Source organism: Anarhichas minor, unplaced genomic scaffold, assembly GCF_050575085.1.
Source record: "Anarhichas minor isolate MPS153535 unplaced genomic scaffold, ASM5057508v1 ptg000004l, whole genome shotgun sequence".
NCBI lineage: Eukaryota > Metazoa > Chordata > Actinopteri > Perciformes > Anarhichadidae > Anarhichas > Anarhichas minor.
Genome location: NW_027466450.1, coordinates 3,851,371 through 3,877,354, shown reverse-complemented (window position 1 = coordinate 3,877,354; position 25,984 = coordinate 3,851,371). Strand labels below are relative to the sequence as shown.

The window sequence follows — 25,984 nt, the reverse complement described above, 5'->3', positions numbered from 1 at the left end:
CAACGGTTGTTCATCTCACCAGCAGCAGAGTGGAGCTTCTTTTTAATCTGGAAACACTGCGGCTCCGAGGCTGCGCAGAACAGTCCCATTGATTTAACCACAAGATGATGTCATAAGAATGAGGTTAGAAACTGTCAATTTAAAATTAAAAGGTTTTAAATGTCTATCATTTAATATCAATTATGATTGATGGAAAAAAATGGGAGCTAATAACAATAACTGTTTTGTTTTTGGCCACCTGGGGGCAGTAGATGGATACATTTTGAACACACTATTGACATATCATCACCTTTGAGTTGATGTGGTGAACTTGTCAGCAAACGGTTATTTACATTTATTTATTACATGCAGCATGTACGGAGCAACATGATCATTCATTTGTTTCTGGTCAACAGATGAATGGAAGTCCAATATTCACTCTCTTTTAGCTCTGTTTTTGGTCTCTACCAACCCCTGAGAGAAATATCTGTCTCCTAAGCTACTTAAAACATAAAAGATTATTATTTCCTCATCTCACTGTATCTCAGCGTTTTATGGGCAGCTGCGTGATACCGAGGTATCACTCAGCTGCCCATAAAAGCTAGAGCTAGAGCTAGACTTTCCTTTTTTTTTTTTTTTATCTGTTCCAGGCTGTTTATGTGGAGGAGTGGAAGGATTGCATGGGCAGGGCACTCTGGGAAGGTGGAGGTGTAATTTCAGATGAGCGCTAACCGGCCAGAGCAGCAGTTATCTGAGCTCGGCCTTCAAAAGCAGGAGCGCTGGAGTCATCAAGACCAGCTGTGCCCCTCACTCCTGGCTGAGAGTGTGAGCACTCAGAGGACAGGACTCTTTCATGAGAAACACATGGGCGTCCGGGGTTATTAGCCGTCTTCACGAGATTGTAAACTCCCTGAGAGGAGTTGTTTAGGCACTCGTTTCTGTGCGTTTGATGTATGGCGCTCTACCCCTCAAGTTGAGTCTTCTTAAACGCCGACATGGGAAGGTTTGAGCAGTTTATTGTGGCGGAGCTTAGTTGCTCAATAAATCTCTGATAGGCTGCTAATCTCAGTCTGTGTTTAGAAGCAAGTGTCCAGAGTTCAGGCAGATTATAGAGAGGTTAAGCTGTCTGAAAACGGCTGTAGTGCTGTGGTTAGTGGGCTTGTTCTCTGGGCAGTCAAACATGATTTTCTCCATAAATACAAGTGTGTGGAACCCTGATATGAACAAATCCTGTCAGAATCTTTTTTGAAGCATAAGAATATGTGTTAACCTGTAACATTTGCTGTTATTTTGTGTCTGTACCAGAGAAATGCTGCTGGTTTTAGCTCTTGGAGTCACAACAGCTGCCTAGGCCTCATTTCCCAAACATGCATAAGCAGGCAGTTTGAACTCCTATGAATATATTCCTAATCATGCAGTCTGATGGTACAAGCATTGTTATGTCCATTCAGTCTCCACAAGAAGCCGAATCGACGGTGAAATGGGATATTTTAGTGGATGCCCCTTTACTTTCTCGCATCAAAAGCCCGCCCGCTGTGGGCGTCAGCGCTCCCAGCTGTATTTATGGGCCATAACGTGAGGTGTGGAGCTGCATTTCCTTCGTAGGACCTTGCTGTTGGCAGGCTGTATTGGAGAGGGCTCTGTGCACCGTGAAAGCCTGTCATCAAGAACTGCTGCCCTGCGTGATTTATCAGAAGAGGATGTGCTGAGAAGGTCAGGGTGATTCAACTCTTCCCGGCCCCGTGATTTCGTCAGATGTCCTTTCTTCTTAAGTGGAGGTTACTTTGTGACTTGTGAAGTGCTTTTACAGTAAAAAAAAAAACCAGTGTTGTTAGATTCAAACTTCTAAGTCTGCCTCCTGTTTAGATTGAGCGGCCAGCGGATGTCTGATGGCTGATGACTTTCTCTTGTCCGTTACTCACTCGGAATGAGTAAGAGACATGTATTCTCCCAAGGTCTGTGTCAGGCTGCTAGTTTGAAATGAAACGCGTCCTCTGCCCTTGTAATTACAAGGCGCACGAACACTTCACATGGTGCTCTGATAGAAAGAGAGGGGCTAATTGGTAGTGCAGAGGTCTTGTCCAGGTGTGTGTGTGTGTTACTGTGTCCAGGTGTCAGCTCAGTATTATGGATGTCTGCTCTCTCTGCAGAATGAAGACTCACTGTGTGCACATCAATGTAGCATGTAGACCCTGTCGTATCCTCTCCGTTTTGTGGATCAGGTGGGAATTTTCTACAACAGATGGACTGTGACAGGTGTGTGTGTGTGTGTGTGTGAGAGAGAGACTTCCGCCTCCCCGCACCTCTTGGCCAATATTGGGTGTAGTCGCATCTTTAGAGGAAGATTAATGAGTGTCTAAGCACGCCTTTGCAAAATAGATATTTTTGCTCTGCTGATATAATCGGTGCTGTGGTTGAAGGAGGATAGCAGCGGACGGGACGGATCTAATCTGCCTCAGTGGGATCAGGCTTTAATGGAGTTGGTACTTTCTGCTCTGACCTTGCTGGTGTTACAACCACATGAAGCCATGCCTCATGATTCTGCTACCGTCAAAAGAGAATCAGGATGAAAGATTTCTTGTTTTCCTTTTGATCATTTCACAAGATTAACCACGATTTGATGTTTTTGTGTGAATATATATATGAAACATTTATATTTTCACCTTTGCCATGGAGGCAGAGCTGCCAAGGAGAGTGAAACGCTCACATTGACACGTTGCTGAAAAGCTTGCTTGTGACAGTTTTAAGATGAGCCAGTGTGCTACTCTTGAAACTGCCACAAACCTAACGTCAGATACACCTAACCAAAGAAATCTTTGCTTGAAGGAACAAACTTAAAGCTGCCCTAATTAACATTTTTATATTTACAATGGGTCAAATTGTACCGGATTATCACGAGCTCTGCAGTTCCCCGTTTAGATGATTTTCATTGAGTTGATTCACTCTCATCCTAGAAATGCTTTCTAACAAAGCGTTTCCATTGGAAATGCACTTCCTGCTTACAGTTGTTTTAGCTCAGGAAGTTACATTATACTGCCTGACGTGTTGCAGGTGTGGCGCTTGTCAATGCTCAGTTTGATGATGTAGCAATTAACTGACTAAAGAGTATCTACATTATATATGACAATTTACCTTTTAAAGTGAACAAGCAAGAAGGACTAACCATTCAGTCTTGAAAGCACTGCCATCATACTGGTGCAGAGTAACAGTCACGTTGACCTGCATTACATTCAAGTCCCTGCAAGTTGATTTGCATTCGGGCAAAACTTGGCATGCCTCGCTTTTTTTTTTTTTTTTTTTTTTTTCTTTTTTTTTTTTTTTTTTTAAAGATAAGTGGCCTGCTCGTTTATCCTTTTAGCCTCCTACCTTCTGAGGGAAAGTCACTGAAACTTGACTTCTGCTTCATTGGATTTGTGGCTAAAGTTTGTGCTATAGTTTAGATTTTTAAACTAGCCTGTACTTGCAATGTGCATCTGTATGCGTGAGTGCAGCCATGCGATTGCATGCTCTGCTGTATGTGATTGGCAGGCCGTTGGATGGCTGGAATGAGCTGTATTGCCTGCAGTGTGTACTCAGCTCCACATGCTAGGTGCCAGTGATGAGGAGCCAGTTGATCTACTGCTGGTAGTAAGTCACATTTCCGCATAGAGACTGGCAGGCTGAGCCGCTGTACTGTAACTACACACACATGCATGTTTCCTCACGTGGACTGAGATGGAGCAGTGCATGCAATATTAATTCTGTTCTTTGCATGGGTATGGCATACCGTTTAAATGAGTGACTTTAGAGCAAACACACATAGACACAGTCAAGTCAGTGGAGCCGGGCCTGCACTTATCTGCATGTACAGCACCACAGTTAAATGTAGGTCATAAAATAAGGCAGATGTGGGGGAAGGAAAGAAGGTGAGCAGTGGAAGTGAAGGGAGGAGGAAGCCTTTCATTATGTCATCATGCTGGAGCAGCAGCAGGATTAGGGCTCGGAAAGATGCATGAGGAGAGTGTAACCCCTGGAATTTGAGCTTTTGCCTTGAAAGTGAAAAGTGATCATTCTTCCTTCCAGAGAGAAAAGGAAGACTGCATATGTCAACAATGACACTGTAGATATCATCAGCCCTGTCTTGTTCTCCCTCTGCTTTGGGCCTGGAAACTATGCTACAGAATTAGCATCGATGGCAAACGTGCACAAGTGAAACAGAGAAAGTTGGATGAAACGGTTCTACCTGATTGTTTTACAAAGCAAGACGGCGCCTTAGCTTCGGCATTGTCCTGTTTTCAGGTACTCATTCATATAGGCTTACGCAGCCATTCAGTCTGCAGGCTATTATTAACAGCTGCACTTTGGGGTTTCAAGATGTGATGAAGTGCAGCGGACCCTTCGGAGAGCTCGGACGCTGGCAATATAATTACACATGGCTAAGTCCGATGTCCCACTCGGTAATAACCTCCTTGCCTCCTGAGGCTAAAGCAGGGTGGACGCGTAGCAGGGGGTTCATTAACTGAGGAGAGAGAGAGAGAGAGACGCTCTGTTCATTTAGTCTGTGCATATGCCTCTTCTTTGTCGCTAAATTTTCTAACTTTAGTTCAAGTCTTCAAGCAGTCTTTTCGAGTCATCGGTGTGTGTGCGATAGTGAAATATTATGCCTCGTATTGGCCGAGTTTGGACGGTTCATATTACGTCAGCCCCTAAAAATGGTACAAGATCGATACCTGTATAAGTGCCTCTGCATTAATGACCGTTTTGTAACTGGAATTCCATTTGTGAAAAATGATTTCTAGGATTAGATTGCAGGCCGCAATTTCTTTTATCTGATGCAGCGCAAAGTTCTGAGGCTTATAGAACTACGCCTCGCTCCAAGTCAAACTCAAGTGTGTAAGAACTGGGTGTTGATCAGATGGTTAGTTTACATCGGTGTGATCTCGACCTCATACCTATTGAAATGGTGAGATTAAACACTTCATAACTGCTTCACAAGTTTACACCTTGCGCCGAGGAATTAATTCATGATTTTTTTTTTTTCTGCAAACGAGCTATACAGCCTCCCTGATTGAACATGTATTCAAACTCAGCAAAGTTAAACCCGGGATTTACTCATTCAAAGTGGAATGTGTCAAATTTCAGAAGTGTGAAACGCACTGTTTGGGAAGTTAACTACTTCGTCATTATGTGCATGTGTCGCGTGACTTTGAGGTAAAATGTAGAAATACGACATTCACGTTACAGAGTAATCCATCAGGAGCGTGCGTTTGCATTGATTGGATTGACCAGCGTATGGTGGATGGCATCCCGTTGTGTTGCAGCAGCAGTTGAGCCAGGTTGAACTTTGCCAGAGCCCCAAGTGTTGGCACCCCTGCTGCTCAGACGGAGTGGTTAAAAATAAAAAGTGAGAGGGATGCCACACACTGCCGGTATGAACGTGGCCTCCTTGGGTTCTACAGTACGATTTGGTTGTGGTAACCAAAAAAATACTCAAATTCATGAACAACTCTGGGCCCCAGTAGTGAAGATACACCGACCACCTACCTACCTGTATTTTATACTACATTCTGTTTCTAAATGCGTCTCCCTAATGTCATACATTACTGGAAAATATGTACTTCACACTCTATTTGCATTTTTCTCATGTTCTGTTCACATAATCCTGGAGACTTGTCCTGGAATTTCAGGCTAAATTAATTTAGAGATTCAAAAAGATCTCCTGACCACACAGTTCATGTTTCTGTTTGTCTGTCTGACCACAAATGGTTGGCAGACCTCGTCCGGTTGCCTTAATTCAACCCCACAGTGATGTATTCGCCTGTGTTAGGTTTTTAAGAACAAAGGATGAAGGAGCTTGCAGGCCGCAGGTACTCTTCTGCTGCGAGCTTCTTACTGCGCACGCGCATCAGAAGAATGAGCTGGACCCGGTCCAAAATTAAAACAATATTTAATGTACTACACAAAGTTCACTTACAAACTGAATTAACTATCAATAGTAATGTTCTCGAGAGCAGAGACCACATGCACGCACCTCACTCACAGGTCTGGCCAGTCCAGGTTCTGAAAAACGAGAGCGGAAGTGGTCTGAGCAATGCTCTCTGGAACGTTGTCTTTTATATCCCCTGACAGTCGGAAAGTGTCCGATACTGTCCTAAAACATGTGAATGACCCTCCGTGGCGATTAGTGATTGGCTTCATTTGAATTCTGCCCCCTCCCATTATCGATCCCTGAGCAAAACATCTTGGCTCCTCGCAAAACATCTTGGACTCCTCCTCTCTGTCCTGCTGGTCAGCTTGGCATTTGACCGTCCCACTGGCCCCATCCTCCATCGATGAGGTCGCCTCCATTTGCTGCTGCATGTCTGACACCTCACTCAGAATCCCTATCTGACCCTCAAGACTATTCTTAGTGTTTTAATACCTACAGTGACTATACTTCTATGATTTAATACATTCAATGAGTTAATATACTGTAACATATAATATCCTCTATAAGTAAGAATATTGTAAACCTATAATACATTCCATATGGAAACATATTGTGACTGACATATTTATTATTGTGACACTTCTACTCACCACTAGGGGTGTTATTAAATCTTACTAATAATGCGTTTAATACAGAAATTCTCCACACCTGTAGCTGCTTGAACTGCTGCAAGGTGAATATTAAAGTGAAACGTCTTCTTTTTTTTTTTCCATGGTGAACAACTCTACTCTTGTGGGTTTAATATTTTATGAGGAACAAGTTCTTTGGTCAGTGTTTTATTTGAGAGAACGTGCACACTTGTGTTTTGTGGCCGTGCAGCTCTACAATAGAGAACATGCTGTTCTCTATTGTAGAGCTGAATACCACTAGTCGTCCCCTGCCTTCTTTGTAAAACTGTTGTGTTCTCTAGTCTCATCACGTGTTAAATGCCACTGATTATTTTTTATTAGACTAATCAGACACAATCCACTCATTGTGACTGAACTTTTATTGTGTGCTTAATCACAGGGAAGCATTAAGAACATGTTCCTGTGAACCAACCTCATAGCATTTCCTTTTGTATCGTATGCATTGTATACTTAATGTGGCCTGTGCCAGGGTCACAACCAACAGACGCTGCTGCTCGGCTATGATTAAAGCATTCATAACATCTCCACCACGGTTCCTCAGCCGCGTGTAGGTAGTAGGTGGTGGACTGAATTATTTTCAGTGAGATGCTCTGCGGCTGTATTCCCTCAAGGGCTGTCCGAGTACCTCACTGGCAGTCAAGTAGTGGAGTTCAGTTCAGTCACCTCTGGCGATGCCTGGACTGTAGACGCATTGAGAATATTACAGCAGGCGGCAGCAGGGCATGCTGTAGGAATGTGGTTACATAAAGCAATACATAGATCTATAAATATAGTCTCTACTCTCCTGGTTTTATTTTATTTTATGTCTCCCAAGCATTTCGAGGGATATTGTTGCCATCTTTGTTGTGGACAGTTACCATAGTTACACTGGTCATTGTTGTTGGCACTGGTTACTGCCTCTTCTCAGTAAATCTCAGGATTTCAAAGCTCTCGACTGTTTGATCAGAACTGCTCTCTGCGTCGGTCCTTCTCACCTCACACCTCTTCTCTTCACTGCAGAGCAAATCCTTCAGAAGCTGGATTCACTCACTCGTTCACTAAAATACAGTTCGTTGTCTGAGTTTAGCTCGAGAGGAGAGGCTGAAACGTCTGACGTATTGATATTTATTTAGCAAACCTCTAGGAAGTTTTAGACAGTCAACATTAGTGGATTGAAAATTAATTTAATCCACAGATCGATTGCAAGATGCTTCTTATTAATTTAATTCTACTTTTCGGGCAGCTAAACCAATTCCTGTACAAGAGATATTTTTGGGCGCGGCAAATAATGTTTTACTGATCTACAAATTCAACAGATGCCTGCAGGTTGTTGAATACTGTCTTTCACAGTATGTCATTTTTTTTTAACTGTTGATGGAAAAAAGGAATACTATTTTTAGTTTTCAATAGTTTCTTTTTATTTCATTTTAATCTCATTTTTGCCATGAAAAGGTTGTCAACAAATATTTTTCGTCGATGAAATCAACACTAGTTTAAAGCAATAAACATCGAAAGAAATTGATCAGCCTGCTGTTGTTGAATGCAGACTGACGAGACGGACATGGAGGCATATGCTATTATATAACTGCCTGTACTCTATAGATGAACTTATAGGTTAAACATTTAAAACAAGAACTCCTGAAATGGATGATGTGAAAAACAAAGATTCTGCCTTCAAACAGGAAGTTTAATAATGACCACTCTTGAAACTGCTATAAACTTAACATCAGATATACCTAACCAAAGAAATCTTTGCTTCAAGGAGCAAACTTAAAGCTTCCATAATAATAATAATTTTTATATTAACAATGGGACAAATTGTTCTAGTGAGGAGCCCACCACATTATCACCAGCTCTGCAGTTCCCCGTTTAGATGATTTCTTTCTTTAGTTGCTTCACTCTTGCCACTCTAACCAGCCTAGCGTCTAGCACGCTGCAGTTTCCATTGAAAATACTTTGTTGAACTTCCTCCTCAGCACCAAAACCGCAGACACACAGTTGGCAACTAGCTGTGAACATGCTGCAGCATTTAACAAGTACGACTGACGTAGTGATGACTTGATTATCAAAATTGTTGCAGATCAATATCTTTATCTTCTTTTTTGTCAGTTGTTTTAGCTCAAAGTTACATTATACGGCCTGACGTGTTGCAGGTGTGGCGCTTGTCAATGATCAGTTTGATGATCTAGTGACTGACTGAAGAGTATCTACATCATATATGACAATTTACCTTTTAAAGTGAAGTCTTGAAAGCACTGCCATCATACTGGTGGAGAGTCACATGATGAAACATTTATTTCTGATCGCTGTTCTTGTAGTTGTCTACAAATCTGCAAAGTATAACACAAACTAATAACACCATGAAGTGAAACTAACAAGTCTAGCTTTGTGCTCTCAGATGCTGCCTGATAGTATTTAATGTAGTTTATCATGAACGCTCCTGTTGTTTTTGAGAGGTGTTTGTTTGACTTTGTCATTTTGGAGGATGTGGTTTGTGGCGCTATTGCATTATACTGAGAGGTGTTTCAAATATTTTGTCCACTATCTTTACTATCTAACGGTGAGGGTAGAATAAATGGAGATTTAGAGAAAATAAGAGAAGTCTATACATTGCAGGTGGAAACTATGTCCAATTCCAGTTAAACAGGAACATCTACCCAAACTACTTTTCTTCTTCTCTATTTTGGTCTGTTCCTCTTAGGCAGCATTTATATATTTTCTTGTTCCTTTATTTTACGCCACTGATGGTCACAATTATATGTTCGTCATGTACACGTGTATTTTATAAACTATCTTCCAAAGACGGATTCAAGGTGTATAGGAGTTGAATTAATATCCCTAATCTAATTTCTTCCACCAGAGAATTATTTTGGCTGATCATTCAAACTTTCACCATTATGTCCAGTATCTTTTTCAGAGACAAACAAGTAATCTTTACTACAGATTGGTAGTCGCACATAGTGTAGCGAGAAATCGTACTGTAGTGTGGGTTAATATACAAAGAGAAAACCAGGTGTGCATTGCCCGTCCAAGACGTTCTGAAATGTTACTTTTGACAAAAGTAGGAGTTTAACTATAAATAAGTAAAATTACAGGTACCAACATTCATTGCATTTTTTTATTTTTTTTGGTGATCATCTTTTTTATTGTTTTTTTTGCTTTAGATGTAAAAAACAAACAATTTATAAAACCTACAATAGGAAACAAAACGAAACAAAAAGCAAAACCTAGTGCAAGTATATTTGAAGTAAATTTGCCGATAATCTTGGTTTTTAGAAGTAATAACAGTCAAGTGGATCCTCTCCAATGTAGTACTTCAACTCCTTAGTCCATACATGTATAATGCGGAGAGCTTTATAGGAAGTAATCCAGACGTGTGAGAAAGCAAACCGCTTTTTCGCTCCCGCCATATGCTTACATGGACGATTGCAGTTGGAGATACAGAAAAAATGCTGAGCTTGGTAACTTTTAAGACGGTTGCAAATCCCTAAAATTTGCAGACCCTGTTCTCGTTATAAATGTTGGTAAAAGTATGGACACCTTTAGTACTTCAGGCAGAATAATCCAGAGAATGGTTATTAAAGTTTGGGCTACTAAGACGTGCATTGCATCTGGTTGATGACATGGCAGAATCAACAGCTGGCAGACACAACGGCAGCATTAAATCAAGCGGAAAGAAGAGCAGCTGTAAAAAACAAACAACATGCCTACTGGACGCTGCAGCAGAACAGCCTGGCACCGCAGCCAAATTACAACACACTCGCCGACAAAGTTAAGTCTTTGAGGAACTAAACCCTCGCATACTTCAGTTGTACTTCCTGTGACATGTTCACTGTCGTCACGTTTAGTGTGAGCAGGACCTCAATCATTTCAATGGTGATTAGTTGACATTTTTCTGACCCTCTCACTGATTTTAAAGTCTTTTATTAACTGATTGTTTATGGGGTTTTGGACCCGTATAACAGAAAATTAATTTTCTCTTTTGCAGGCTTTGCCAATATTAATATACAGTATATTCACATCAAACTCTGAACCGACGGCCGTCACATTTTAAGAGCATTAAAACCAAAATCGTTAGTCTAAAAGTAAAAATGCAAATTAGTTATCTTATGAATATGTGCAATGTCAAATTTCACTCCATCAATAAATGTACTGTAAAAAGAAATGCTACATTTTTATCATTTTCTCACATCACATCCATATTGCTATGAACTATGGGTAATCTTCCAAGCAGAGTCTGGTGAAGGACATTCGGACTGCGTGGAAACCTGCCTGAGGCCCTTTGCAAACTTGATGAATTGTGGATCTGTGCCGCCCAAAGCACTCATGGTCTCCCCTGGCATGCGTCTTCTAAGTCCACAAGTCTGCAGTTTCGGACATTTTGGATTCAGCCTGCGTGTCACCATTGATGCCCTGTTTTTATCCGACAGTTGAGAAGATGTCACAGTTAAGTTTGTCATGCAGGGTGACAAAGCCCTGCAGGACACAATTTCATTTTGAGGCAGACATCCAACACTTGTAAAGTCGCTCCAGAGAACTTCCTTTTTTAAACGGCTGTACAAACACCGTATAGATGCAGTCCTCCACTGTGACGGTGAAGTGGGTGGTGGCAGGTTGTTTTAGACCTGGAATAGCAGCCACTTTGTTTTACTTATTGGCTAATGAGGTGTAAATGGAGCAGGTCGCTGGTATAGTTATTTTTTGGGAATGTATTGAATTTAATATGGAGTAGTTACTTCCCATCGTCTTTTCATCACTGTTGGGTTGCCAGGCAACCAACGGAGACTCCCAGCCAAGAAGTCTTCCGGCACACAACCTCCTGTAAAACCACAACATGTTAGTTTCACACTTACTGATTTGAGATATGTGTTAATTAGTGAGTTTTTTTTTTTGTTCTTTTACACCAGGCTAGCTGTTCCCCTCTGTTTTCAGTCTTCATGCTAAGCTAAGCTAACCGGCTGCTGCCTCTAGCTTCATGAGAGCGGTGTCCATTTTCTCATTTAGTTCTCGGCAAGAAGGTAAATACGTTATTTCCCAAAAATGTTAAACTATTCTGTTATGTCACTTTTCAAGCAAACGCTTTTGGAGATGTGCTGCGTTTTTTTGTCTTATGTGATAAAACTGGATATTTATAAATTGGTCATTTTGAACTATTTTCTGACATTATATACACCAAACAATGTATCGATGATAAGAAAGAATCACATAATCCACACAAAAGTTTTTAATTGACTATTTTAATTGTCAACAATTTAGCAGACGATTAATTGCTTCTGTCATTGTTAAAGCAATAAGTGAACCTGAAACGCTAAACAATGTCTAGTTACAGCTTTTACAATGTGAGGATTCACTTCTTTTCTTTGTGAGATATTGTAGTGTACCGATTGGAGAGTTTAAGATCTAGTTGTGATGATTCGACCCTACAGAACATGCCTCCTCTGTTCAACATGTATCCGCTAATTTTTTCTCTTTCTTCCTCTCATCCCACCACATAATTATCCTCCTGAGGGCAAATGACCCTTAAACACTTGACCGATCTCCTCATCCCCAAACACAAACACTTCCCCTCTCTTCCTCTAACATATTTCCACATTGGATCTTGGTTTTGCGCTCTACGAGATCTATGCTGTATATTCCATCAGGCTCCTTTGTTCATCGCCGTCTCCTGCTAACTAAAAGTAATTTAGTCGTCCTTTGCTGCCAGTGGCTCATTTCCATGTTTCCCGTTTTGTACTGTTTCTTTGTGTAGCCCTCACAAGACTGGCTCTGTCCTCCACCCCCGCCTCTCCATCTGTGCCACCCATTTATGTTGTTTAACCGCAGTTTCTGAAGCACCCATCCTGATTGCTGCCAGGTGAGGCAAACTAGCTGCGCACCCACATGCATGCCTAAAGGAACACAAACACATTTCCACAGTGGGCTCGTGTTGAGCATTGGTGCATATAGATGCCATTTGTTTGTTGACAACATTGTCATTGGGCAGCTGTGCGATTTCCAGCTTGTTCTCTTCTGGTTTTTTTTTTTTTTGCTGTTGTTAAATGGCATATTTTCCACTGTGTAACATTTGACCCCGGCCAGGTAGACATGTTGAAACTGCTACACAGGGGATTACTGTCTGACTCCTACCCCACCTGTCAATGGCTTTAAAGCCTCAGGCAGAACATGCTGTAAGGTTTCAGAAAGTATTTAGATTGTGTGTGTGTTTGTGCAGATGTGTGTTTGTCGGAGTAATTGCATCAGCGTCTCTGCCGTTATTTTCTTTCTCCCATACTGTCTCTTCACCCTCTGGCCCAGTTGCTCCCTGCTGTCTTCCCCCTGCTTGACCAGGGTCAGTGGATGAGCTTTGGCCTCCTCTGTGTCTGCGGAGCGGGAGGCCTGGAGGCCTGGATGTCTGGGTACATGGGGAGGGGGGACCGCGGATCACTTGTGCAGCGCTCTGCAGGACCCGGCAGCTACAGAGACAGGAAGCTGTACAGTAATTAGGACTAGAGGAGGCTTAACGGCTTTTTTTCCCCCTCCTGCCACTCGCTCTCTCTTTCTCTCGAGAGAGAAACGCTCCCACATTAAGAGACCAAAACTCATCATTACGTGTGGTTGAGAGGATTGTAGTTTCTCTGATGTGAGGGAATTTAATGCTTAATTTATTTACCTTCATTGCTGTGTATTTCACTTTGTAAGCCATCAGTGAACCTAACGTGTCGTACACCAGAGTATTCACCAGCGTTTTGGAGTAAGTCATGCTGATAATGACCATATTTTTTATTATTTGTGGGGTTTTTTGTACAGCAATTTAAATAAGCAAAGGTATCATGTTGGATGTTTTGAAGTAAAATGTCAAAAATCAAAGTGCATTTCAGTGGAGCACCGGAACAGTGGTTGTTCCAATGATGATAGCTAAAGGGAATTCTCCCCCCCCCCAAAAAAGAGTGTGTATGTGTGTGTGTATATATATATATATATATATATATATATATATATATATATATATATATATATATATATATATATATATATATATATATATATATATATATATATATATATATATATATATATATATTAAATTAGATCATTCATATCTGTTTTAAAATGGCTATTCCTTGAACGATTTTGGGTTTGATTATCCCTAAAGTAAGAAAAAAAAAAGTTTTCTTTCAGAATTACAACATTATACTTTTTATTTTTTTTATTTTTTATGAAACATCACATGAGGCTTGTTAAGCCTCAGAACATATTTGCCAAAGGCCATCAGAGATATACATGAGTAAATGAGGGATTGTTTTAACAGTGATCAACTGTGACAACCCCTCCCTTCCACTAGTGGTCTGTGTCCTGTTTGCTCCTCTTTGGCTGTGACTTCCTTAGCTGACGTGACTGCTTATCTCTTTTGATTGATTTAATTTGTCCTTTAAATGTCTTTTTATTACTTTAGCTCACGCATTCTCCCTTATGTTGCAGCCTTTGAGCCAGGTTGTAACCGTGACAAACAAAGTTTTGATGATATAAAATGTCTTCATGGGATAAGTTTTAATTGTTCATACAATAGTGCTGATGTGTCAGAAAGAACTTCTACACTGCATGTCAGCCCGAAGTTAGTTTTATGATCACCATTTGGCTACACATTTCACCAGAGTCTGCACCAAGTTCAATTACGGTTAAAATTCGTACTTGCCTTCATACTAAACAAGTTCCTTGGGGGAAAAGGGTTCTAAAAAGGATTCATATTTTGCATGATCTTTAATTTTGTTGTCTGAGAAGTCTGTCAGCAGAGTTTATTTCTTGTTGTGAAAACAAGGAGATTTAATTAAGAAAGCTGTAACTTGGTTCCAGTTAATAGATGCTCCTAAATAATCTCTTTGTGTTAAGAGTGGAAAGCAGCCAAGTTCTGGCCAGCAGGAGGTATTTCTTTTTTCATGTTCACTCTTGACTAATAACTTTTACCTCTCCTCTCCTTAGGGTTCTGTCAAATCCTGGAGGACACGGTTAATGAAGAAATAGAAGCATCAGTTGACGTGAGTGTCTCAAACTTCTACTCTACTTGTCCATTTTCTCCCCTGAGCAGTTTCATTCTGATCCTTCTTCTTTTCCAGGCCCTCCAGCTGACCTGCGCTAAGTCTTTGCCGTGGGGCTTTGTTGTTGGTGGGCCAGCTGAACAGGCGTGTATGTGAATGAGCAGTAATGAAGTCCAGTATGAGGCAGTGGCGGAGGCTAGTGCTGGTGGGAATGCTGGCCTGGGTTCTCCTCTTCCTCGCCCTCCTCTCTTACTTCCTGGACGCTCGTGTGAATGAGCCGCTGGCGTCTGTAGGCTCTTTACTCTCCCAGCACCCAGACACCCGGCGCCTCACCTCTATACAGGCCTCGCACCAACAGCATGCCAACCTGGGCTCACGACCTGAACTGGCTTCCACACTAACTACAACCTACCCCAGAGATGAGCCAGAGCCGGAGCCCTCTGCCAGCTCCACGACTCCAGAGCTCAGCCTGGATGCGAGCCACAGCCCCAACAGTGCTCCCTACGCCGTATATGGCAGCCAGGAGACCAGCCACCAGGACTACCTAGACCCACAGAGCCTGGCTGCCTGGTCATCCTTTGGTACAGAAAATGTGGGTTCTCACTCAGACCCTTCAGTCCAGAGTCGTGAGAGAACTTCCCATTACCAGAACCATATCAGCGCCACACGCTACCGCAGTGGGGAGGAAGAAGAAAATGAGAGGGACAGTAAAGAAGAAGAACTAGGAAACAGAATGAGGGCTACAGCAGGCAGGAGGGTTGGTGGTGACTCCTCTGATCTGGAGGAATATTACTTCTCCAGGTCGATCCCTATAGTGCAGCGTTTGTGGCGGGGTCGTATGTCCGCCAAAATGCTGATTCCTCGACTGCAGCGCGCCATGAAGGACTACGTTAGTGGCAACAAACACCATGTTTCCTACACAGGGCATCGCAGGGCCGCCCAGAGTGCCAAGGAGCTACTGTGTCAAATGAAAGCCCATGCTCGGATCAGGACAGTGGATGGGTCAGAGCAGCCCTTTTCCTCACTCGGTTGGGCTCGTCTTGTGCCGTCTCGCCCCCTGGAGCGACTTCACAGAGGGCAGGACCAGAGCGGCTTCAAGACCTGTGCCGTGGTCACCTCGTCTGGTTCCATCCTGCGCTCAGGACTCGGCAAAGAGATAGGTGAGTGGAGAGAAAAAAGATTGGCAAGAAGGGGCCGCAGGGCTTCTTTTGTTAAATGAGGAAAAAGGGTTTTGTAGAAAAAGACACTGTATATTATATTCGTGAAAGCAAGGTATGTAAAAACAAACATTGTTTTTGCATCAGTGCTAAAATGTCATAACTATCGGATAAGGTATGACACACTGCTACAAAAGATATAAGCTGAAAGACTCGGATTATTAATTCTGGTGTTTGTGGTCAGACCATGTTCATGTTCATGGCACGAATGAAAGCTCAAGTGGTCATGAAAAGTTAGTCAATCGATAAAATCGAAATGCCACAAAGTGCAATGGAAAAAGGCTTAGCGAATTAATCACCACATACATGATGCACATGAAAGGCCACTGAAGTTTCCGCTCTACTAGAGAGATGGAAAATACAATCCGGTCGGTGGGCAGCTAACGAGACTAAATTTGGTTCGAGTTTGCACAATATTTGCATGTACACTTGACTAATATCACGAGAGGAAACGCCATGTAGTCACTGAAATATACACGATTAACAAGGTTGATCTCCTTTAATGCACGCAGGTTTTACCATATTTAATATATGACTATATATAAAGCTCAGATTGCCTTAAGCACAAAGGGCTCACCCTCAAGGAAACTGGAATTTAAGTAACTTTCATTGCATGAGATTTGGATATTTCTTGTGCGTGTGTGGTCGTTTTGGCCTGTTCATGGCACGAAAGAAAGCTCAAGTGGTCATGAAAATAAAGATTCAAGATCTTCAAACCAACGAAATTCCCAGTATATTTCATACAATTCATATTTGAGGTCCATTGTCATGGGCAGAACTGTCACAGTATTTTTTTCTTCACTAAATATTAATACTATTGCCAATAAATAAATGGTATCATACATTCTCAAATCGTAAAAAAGCACTACAGTGCATCAGTGTAAGATAGCGCTACCTGAATAGTACAGGTATAACAAGATTACTAAGATCCTACGTTAAGATGTTTACTGTGGCTCGTCAATAAGTCCAGCATTATACATACATGATGAATAAGATGCTGAACTTTAAAGGTCAACTTGCACCTATAATCCTGCAACAAATATTTTTTCTTTCATCTTTTGCATGGCATTTACTGATTAACTTGTCAAGCTGATGAACAGGCTTGAGCGTGTGCCGAGCAGGGTATATGTCGTTGTGCTTGAGTGTGTGTGTGTGTGCTCTCGGTTTAGAGGCTTTGGCAGCTATTTGGTAAGTGGGGAGAGTGTGAACTCAGTGACAGATGGCTTACTAGAAAAAAGCAGAGCCCCCCCCTCTGATAACCAATCAGGCTCCTTCACATAACATATAGCTTCCGTGCATTTTCTTGTGAATTCATCTGCTGAAAGCAAGCAAAAGCTGTAATATTAAGAGCTTCGGGCTTTGTGCCTACACATTTACATAATACGTCTGTATACTGTTAGCGTTCTATAGACACGAGCTGCACCGGATAGCATTGTCCCAAAAAGAGAAGCAGAGCAAACTATCACTGAAAATCAGATGCAGCATCAGTGATGCAAACCTACATCTGCACTTGACCCTGTGGTCCCAGTAGGATTAACTTGTGGAGCTGTGTCAGCGCTGCAGTCTTGGAACACTGTTGCCTTCACTCATTGAACGAAAAACGTTTCTGTTACTAAACAAATCTGAACATTACAAGTTCAGCTTTTCTGCAAAGTTGTGATCTACAGACTCTAAAATGCATTCAAGTACACCTCTAAATGATTGTTGTTTGGTTTATTGATGAATATTGAGGTGTTTTTTTATATTTCAGGTTTCTCTTTTAGTGCTGGAGGAAGAAGAACATTTGACTGAGTGGTAGTTTTATTTTTAGAAGCAAAGAAAAGAGAGGCAGTCTTCAGTTTTGGGCAGCAGCCCTTGGACTTAAACTCTGCAGGTGCTTGTTAATCCCTGTTGATGTATCATCATCCTGCCATGTTCGTTGTTGGTTTATATCCAATAATGTGACCCATATGCACATGCTCCTAACCAAAGCAAGTGAATGTGTCTCTTCCGCACCACACTTGCATCATTGTTTTCTCTATTTTGAACATGCATACCTTGTAATATTCAATTTGAAGCCTCAAATACGCCCCCAGAGAGTCGTTATGAGAATATTGGAAAGTCGTCAAATAAGGAAATGTAATTTATGACTGTTTATTCTCTGAGGGGGAAACGCATGAATCTTTATTTCAGGGTATTGGTTCAGTGTGTCATCATCATGGTATTCAGTTCTTAAGAAAAGAGATTTTGCTTGTCGGGACTAAATGACTTGACGAATGAGATAAATGTTCTGGAGCTGATTAATTATTGAACAGTGTTGGAAAAGCTTGACTTTGTTACATCAATTCTCAGGCTCGGCTTTATTAACAGGAAATCAAACTGAATTGATCCCCTTCTGTCTGCTTCTTCTCACCCTGCTGTCCTTCCCAAAAGGCTGCACTGCATCAAAACCTACATTTTGCATCTGTGAATTGTGACAAATAGCCGAAAGGTGAAGGTGGCAATCGTACTCTTTTTCTGTGCCATTTGCAGGCAGACTGACATTTAGATTATTGGGTTTTTCCCAGTGGCTGCAGCAGAGTTTACACTGTGGGAGCTTTGTAACTGAGGCTTTGGTTTAGTGTGTTTGATGTGTGACTGCCATCATGTGGTGTACAGGATAAACTGCATCCCCAGAACACAAGGGATGGAGAAAATAACGGGACCACGTACAGCATTAATCAGTGAAAGTATTTATTGTTGTGAAGTTTATAGTGTTTTATTGTTCTTGATGAATGGTTTTGACTGAACTCACTGGTCATTTTTGAGATCATAGTTTTTGGAATTGATGAGTAAATCCCCTCCGTCTGTGCTGGTGAAGCCTCAGCCTACTGTCCCTCTTTGTTTATGCTTTTGCTGCAAAACGGTGACAAAAGCATTCATGGTCGAAAATTACAAGAACGTTTCCATGTTGTGTGAAGATGTGTGTCCAAGCATGGAGATAGGTAAAACTCTTTCAACATAGTTGAACTGTAGTTTAATCACTGTATGCGTCGCCAGCTTCACATACTTTATGGCAGTTCCTGATGTCGAAAGCACAACACGTCCTATAAACCTGAACCAGACCAGTGGACTGACCCGTTTGTCTGGTTACAGTTAAAGAAAGCCACGTTTTGCGTTTATCCATTAATATTAACAACTCTCAGCTTTTAACATGTTGTTCTGTCTGTAATGCAGTATACACAGTCACCAGAAATATAGAAACACCTGGTTGTTATGAATACTATGACAGGAGCAGTGCCCTCTTGAGAGCATGAATTGGATTGTACGACTAAACCTAATAAACTGGTGCGTATTGCAAAATGATGCGGCCACTAAATGCTGCTAAACAAATTCAAGTGTGTTTTTAAGACCAACTGCTCACATTAAAATCCCTCTGTTCTTGAAAAAAAAAAAAACATTGTGGAAAATAAATGTGAAGTGGCTTTCACCCATGAGACGTTGCAATCATGGAAATAGAAAGACGACAATCGGGGAAACGAGGTGAGGGTAGAATATCGATCCTGGTCCGGTTAAGGTTAAACCAATGAACAAGTGTAGTGGCAAATAGTGAGAAAAACATGTTCATGTTGCAAATATGTAGAAGTGGTACCTGGGAGTCACTTAAAAATTTAGTGCAATACAGGACATTGGTATTTTCTACTTTTGATATTTGGGTATGTTTTTTTTGAATTTCTCCGGAAGTACTTGACAGTTAGAAACCTCCAGGGCTCCTCCGCGCAGGAATCAAATAATGTTTTGATTAAACGGCTCACCACTCTGCCGCCTGGAACAGAGGTCATGAGAAAGGCATCGCTTCATTTTAAGGGGGCACAGCATGATTAGATTGACAATCACTGGCTATGCGAAAAAATATCCATAGAAATGATTTGTCATGAACACATTTTGACAAGCTGGAACAGGTACCCTGAGCCATGTTCCATAATTAATGTCACTCAAGCAGTCCTGGTGGGTTTCTCACCATGAAGAGACTAAGAGTATGCAGGCCTTTCTATTAGTATTTATGAGTAGGCTTGATTGAACATCGTTATTTTATTCTGTAAAGTAGTTGCAGTACTATAACACAGTGTAGTCCTTAATAAGAACCACAAGTATATGTATGTAATAATGACCACACACTCGGTTGATAAAAGCTGAGTGTGTACATCAGGCAAAGGCACATTTATTTATGTATTTATTCATTGACCTAATTTCAAAGTTCTCAACATGAGTGTGACACATATAAAACTTGTCTTCAGACAGTCAATACTAGTCAGTGCATCAAAACATGAAAAATGAAATACCCTGGAACAATACAAAATAGAAATGGTAATTAAAAAAATAATAATTACGTGACATAGATACATATTTGTAAAAAATAAATAACTGAAAAAAAGAAGAAAATAACAAATCATAAATGTAAAAATAAATTGATGAAATGTAAAGAAAAACAATAATTTGGTACTTTTTTTTTTCTTTTTCACAAAATATTCTTTAGAATTTTGGGTGAAATATTGAAGCGAGTTTCCTTATACAAGTAAAATGAACCTCAGTTGATTGGACCAAGAACGATCCCTGCTTTAAGAAAACATTCTTGAATATCCGTCAGTCCGGTGTAGCCCTGTAAGAAACAGACATGTTTACAGTATTGTATTGGAGCAGGAGAGCAAACTCAATGTCGAGCTAGTGAGTATGTTTTGAGTGTTTGCAATAGGTCGTGTTGTTGTGAATGCCAATCGGTGGCGTAACAGTCAACTGGCTGCAGTGATGGAGAATCAGATCAAAAGCTGCAGGATCATCCATTCTGGTGTCAGATAAACACACGAGAAGCATCCGTGTGACTGATGGATCGATCCACAGACAGGCAGACGTTACAAGTTTCTAATTATTACTACGACCATCCATCAAGCTGAGGATTTCATGTTGGTGTGTGTGAACTGTAAGGGACACTATATGTACAAAACATACCAAAATGTGGACAGAATTAGTGGTGAAACTGTAATGTTTTCTTTGTATTTATGGTGGTTCATCAGTTTCAGGAGCCAACCACTAGAGAGCACTTTGGTTATGTCTGTAAGCCTGACGGACATCGTTGTTAACGGTCACATCATGATTTGCGTCACTGTAGTGAGCGTGTCGTCATTGTGACTTCTGCCACAAACACTTTGATGATCTGTATCATCATGCATGCATTGATCAAATGTAGACCTTGACGAGCTCTTGCGGATGTGAAACTTGATTTGAAATTGGTGTTTACGTATGTTTTTCTGCCTCGGTTTGTCCCAGTTTGCATTTATCTGAGCAACTCCAGAGTGTGAAACCTAAAAAAATGTCAAACATATATATATATATATATATATACCCAGCTTTAGTTTTCATATTTCCTGTGTACTTACGCAATAACATGTATACTGCAAGGCCAATTCATTACCTGCTTCAAGTGATGTGGTCTGCGTTTTTTCTTTCAGATACTCATGATGCAGTCTTACGGTTCAACACAGCACCCACGAAGGGATATGAGCGAGACGTGGGGAACAAAACCACCATCCGCATCATCAACTCACAGGTGAGTGAGAGTCTGGCCTTGCATGATACACGATAATGAATTATTGATGGATGTATAACTCAGCGGGCTGTGTCACTCACTGAAAGGCATGTAAAACAAATGTTGAAAATATAAATGATTCATGACTTCCCTTATTTCTTGACATATGCAGAGGATGTTGATTTATTGAAGTCTTGTTTGCATTTTGTGCTTCCACGGATTCTATAAATTTCAGCTCAGCCACCACTTGAGAATATTAATGATTATCAATCAATAATACTTATTTGTACATCGAGAGCGAAGTGGAAACCGGAGTCAAATTCCATGTATGTGTACACGCATACATGGCCAATAAAACTGATTGTGATTCTGATTCTGTATACTGGATGAAACGGCTAACCTGGCTCTGTCCAGAGGTAACAAAGTCTGTGTACCAGCAGCTCTAAAGCTTGATATTTCAAATGCCTCACAATGATGACCAGACGTCCGGCGTCAATACAACTGCCCATAAAATCAGGACTTCTTGCTTTTACAGATTTTGGACAATCCTAAGCATCGATTCAACACAAGCTCAATCTACAAGAATGTGACTCTGGTGGCCTGGGATCCTGCACCTTACACTGTCGACTTACACAAGGTATGTTTTCTGTGCATCCAATGAGCCTGTTAATCACACAGAACATATAACCACTTCATTAATCTGTCTGTAGTCCACCACTGTCTCCAGGCCAGTTGACCTTTTTTAAAAATCAGTAAATCAGTTTCAATAGAAGATGTGTTAATGTGACACCAAGGTCATGATGTGAACCATTGTTGTAACTTTTAAGTAGCCTGGACAATGCATAGTTTCTCTCCACTACAGGGACCATTCATTTCAACCATAGACTGTACATAACAAGTGTACGTAGTCACCGTGACGTCTCCATTGATTTGTGCACTGCGGTTTTGAAGCCTTGACTTCAGCATTTTGGCCATTTTTTTGCAACCAGAAGTGACACAAGAGGGTGGAACTGAGTACAACTACACTCAGAATAAGACATTAAGGCGAACACATTGTGAAAGGGTTAAAGTTCTAAGACGAAAACACTGACAACTCCCAGACTGGACAATGCCGTGGTAGTGACCTGCCATTCACGAGGTAGCCACGCCCTGAAGCATACCCTGCTTTAGCATTTATTTTATCCTAAATGGGACCATAATTCACTAAATAAACATCATGCTGTGTTGAGGAAGACTTGAAACTTGCGATTGAGACCATAAACTTATGTTTACAATGTTTACTGAGGTAATAAATCAAGATTCATTGTAATGAATCTAGTGGGAGCGTCATGGTTCAGTCGGCATGAGGATATCTGGGGAGGTTTCATGTAACAACACATGGATATCATACACTTTTTGGAGCCGGCTTCTGATGTTTTAACTGTAATAGACCGAGCCTGTGGTGAAGCGTAAAGTCTTGATGTCCAAGTGTAACATGCTATTGGTGGACGCAATAGACACAGGAGGATAAAATAGATTTTTGAAGGAGACACAATTGGGTGGAGTTCTATGCCTGCCTCATAGTTAGTTTATAAAACATGGGAATGATCTGTACAACTGACCGATTGTAGATATCTGTAGTGGGAGAATTTGCAGGGTTGGTAGACGGTCATGGCGTCTCATGAACAGCGGATCAGAAGCATGGGGAACATGGACATTTGATTCAGTCCTCATAGCAAGGTGTGCTAGCATTTTTCCAGTTCTTTAATATATTCCTGGCTGCATTAAGGAAGCCTACGAGAGTTAACCAAAACTGTAAGTCCAGCTGGTCGAACTGATTTCTCGTCAAGATTATTTTATATATTGTATAATATTGCTCTCATTATCCCTTACTGACCAACAATATGGACAATATTCTCCAGACCTCTTGTTCAAGCTCAGTGTCACGGTCCCTTTGTCAGATCATCCTCAGACTCTCACTCTCACCATACTGTAAAGAGCATTTGCTGCCATTTCTATCAAATGCAGATGATTTCCATTTTGTGGACGCTTTCAAAACCTTTGCAATACACGTTCATCCTGTCCTCTTTATTGTAACCCATAAATCGTACACAGCTCCCTAGTTGGGGGGTTATTCCCAAAAGTCCGCGTTATCTATTAGATTATATCAATCTTGTAGACCCTGATAGGAGTAGAACACTCCCTTAGCAATTGTGGCACAACTTTTGGTGTGCCATGCCCTCCAACATACTGTTTTCTTCCCTATCTTTATCGCAGGGTTTCCCCTTATAGATGAGTATCTTTGCTTTTATTGAGACAGGCCCACCATTTTATGGACTTTGCTCCAAATCTCTGGTGAGTGCTGCAGTGATTGATTGATATCCCCTTCTAGGGGGAGGACTGTGATGGTGTTTGAGTCAGAGTATCTCACATCTAAAAGGGGAGGTAAGCGACTTCCCTCACCTCTATCCAGCCCAGATGTGAGCCGCTCCCTGACCAGTGTTTGCATAGTTTAACCATTTCAAAAGCAGCGTTGTATAATTCTATATTTGGCAATGCCAGTCCTCCTCTCCCGGTAAACAGCTTAATCATACAGACTCTCGGTTTCTTCCCATTCCACAGGTAATCCCTAACTACCTCCTTATGCTGCTGAAGCACTGATACAAGAAAGGAAGCATCATGGAAATATAGTTCATCTTTGAAGATACCATCATTCTAACTGCTTTTATTTCCCCCTACAGAGATAAATTCAACATTTTCCACTTGGCACAGCTAGTCTTGATATTTTTTATATTCTCCTGAATCAATCTTATACACAGATATTTCATCCCCGAGGGTAGACACTGAAATGGAAATACTCCAATGTCGGCAAAGGAGCAACATATTTTCCAGTTTATCTTGTAGCCTGAAAGGGAGGAGAGCACCCACTCCTTTGATCCATCACCTGTGCTGTGCATATCACAAAAAACACTGTACTAACCAATCCAATGAATATTCGAACCACTTCAATAAACCCTCTATCCTACCTTTATTGTTATTCAGGGAGTGTTCTGCTGCCACAAATCAATAGCATCCAAGACTTCTGCGAGGGCTGAAAAACACAAAAGTGATTAGCATTCTGCATGTAGCCTTCTCTCTGAATAATTTCCATTATTTGTCCAATTTGTATTATCTTGGAATATTAATTATGTCCTTGTCTGTCTCATCATTTTCTTTTGCCATTTCATTTTTTTTTCACAAGCTAATAATAGACCCACCTGTCCCTCTAAATGAACAGTGATGACTTTTCAGGCTTTAACCTTTAGTTCTCTGCAGGAGCCGACTTCGTTATGTGCAGCCTGTGTCGTTCACTAATAATACCCTGGCGTATCGCTCAATACAATGCTGGTAGCAAGCTATTGCTTTGAAGCCCATCACTGAAACAGCTACTTCAAGGATGGATGACCACAAAAGGGTTCATCAGTTTGTCGATGCTCTTGAAAAAAATAGCAAAAGTACAAGCATGTGTTCAGCACATTGTAGTGTAGCTGCAGCATGCTCCACGCTACTCAACAACAGACTAGGGGGAAACCGTACAAAGCAAACGGTGACACAGGAAATACAAAGTAATCCCATTAAGACAATTGTTTGATTTAACTACACTGGGGTATTCCCATAAGCAGAATTAATATCCTTTTATTTTTTAGGGAAAGTTGAGTGCTTGTTATTATCAATATAGATGACTTTATTGTGCTTCACAATGTTTCAATATAAAATGTGATCACGATATGATTCTATTGAAAGACGATAAATGATCATATTGAATATATGTATTGTAAAATTCCATACATTTTGCAAGACCCTACACGTGAATAGTTTAAAAGAAATAGTCATGTCATATCACCATAAAACTTCCCCAGTTGATCACTTGCATTAAGACAGTTGTTTTTTATGTTTGAAGTTGGCCAAAATGTCATGTTTGAATATACAAAATGAGGCTAACTTTTGGGGAATTTAGGGGAGAAATCTGCAGACTTATATAGACAAAGGATAGTAAAATAAATACCTAAATGTGTATTTTGGATGTTTTCTTTCACAAGTCTTTGAAAAGAAGCAAAATAAGCTCGAACTTAAAAAATTGACTAGAGCATGAAAAACACTGTTTTTGTCTGGGGCGTCTCGCCATGAGGTTCTTTTATACCTCTCCTGAGAAATTGAGGTGGTTCAATCTGAAAATGCAGTTTAATGTGTAGTACAAAAATAATACATTTCATGATTTGTTTCCTCCGCGAATCCATTATAATTGAGCTTCATTTCCTTCAATAAGTGACACGCTGATTTACATCACCATGCTTATAGTTTGAATCACTGTACTGAACACGTACAGAATCAAGTCGACTTTATTGTCTCATTATCAACTGAACAGTTGATAATGAGACAATAAAGTCGACTTGATTTTCCACTCCTCTCTCATTGAAAAAATCCAAAGTTATGAATAAGCAAATATCTTCCAGTCCAAGAGTTTAACTGCTAGAAATATTATGTCTCCTACTTCACTCCATTGACTCAGAGACTCTGGGGACACCCGGTCCACCTTTGTGGCAAAGTGTTATTGCTTGTTGGATGGGATACGGAAGGGAACTGAAAAACCTGGCACTTCATGACTACCACGTTGATTTCATCTTGCCATCTGAAACCGT

The 25,984-nt window shown here is 40.9% G+C and overlaps 1 protein-coding gene across 4 annotated transcripts in view; it reads left to right on the top strand.

The window, feature by feature from the left end:
• The window catches only part of st6gal2a (ST6 beta-galactosamide alpha-2,6-sialyltranferase 2a), a 41,942-nt gene that overhangs the window by 3,309 nt on the left and 12,649 nt on the right, over nt 1-25,984 (top strand). For all 4 annotated transcript variants that reach the window (XR_012957813.1, XR_012957807.1, XR_012957801.1 and 1 more), the window contains exons 2-5: nt 14,512-14,567; nt 14,646-15,727; nt 21,250-21,347; nt 21,862-21,963. Coding sequence is in view for 1 of the 4 variants with exons in the window: in XM_076106891.1 (XP_075963006.1) it covers nt 14,734-15,727; nt 21,250-21,347; nt 21,862-21,963 (1,194 nt within the window). In the remaining 3 variants the exon portion in view is untranslated. The remainder of the gene's footprint in view (nt 1-14,511; nt 14,568-14,645; nt 15,728-21,249; nt 21,348-21,861; nt 21,964-25,984) is intronic.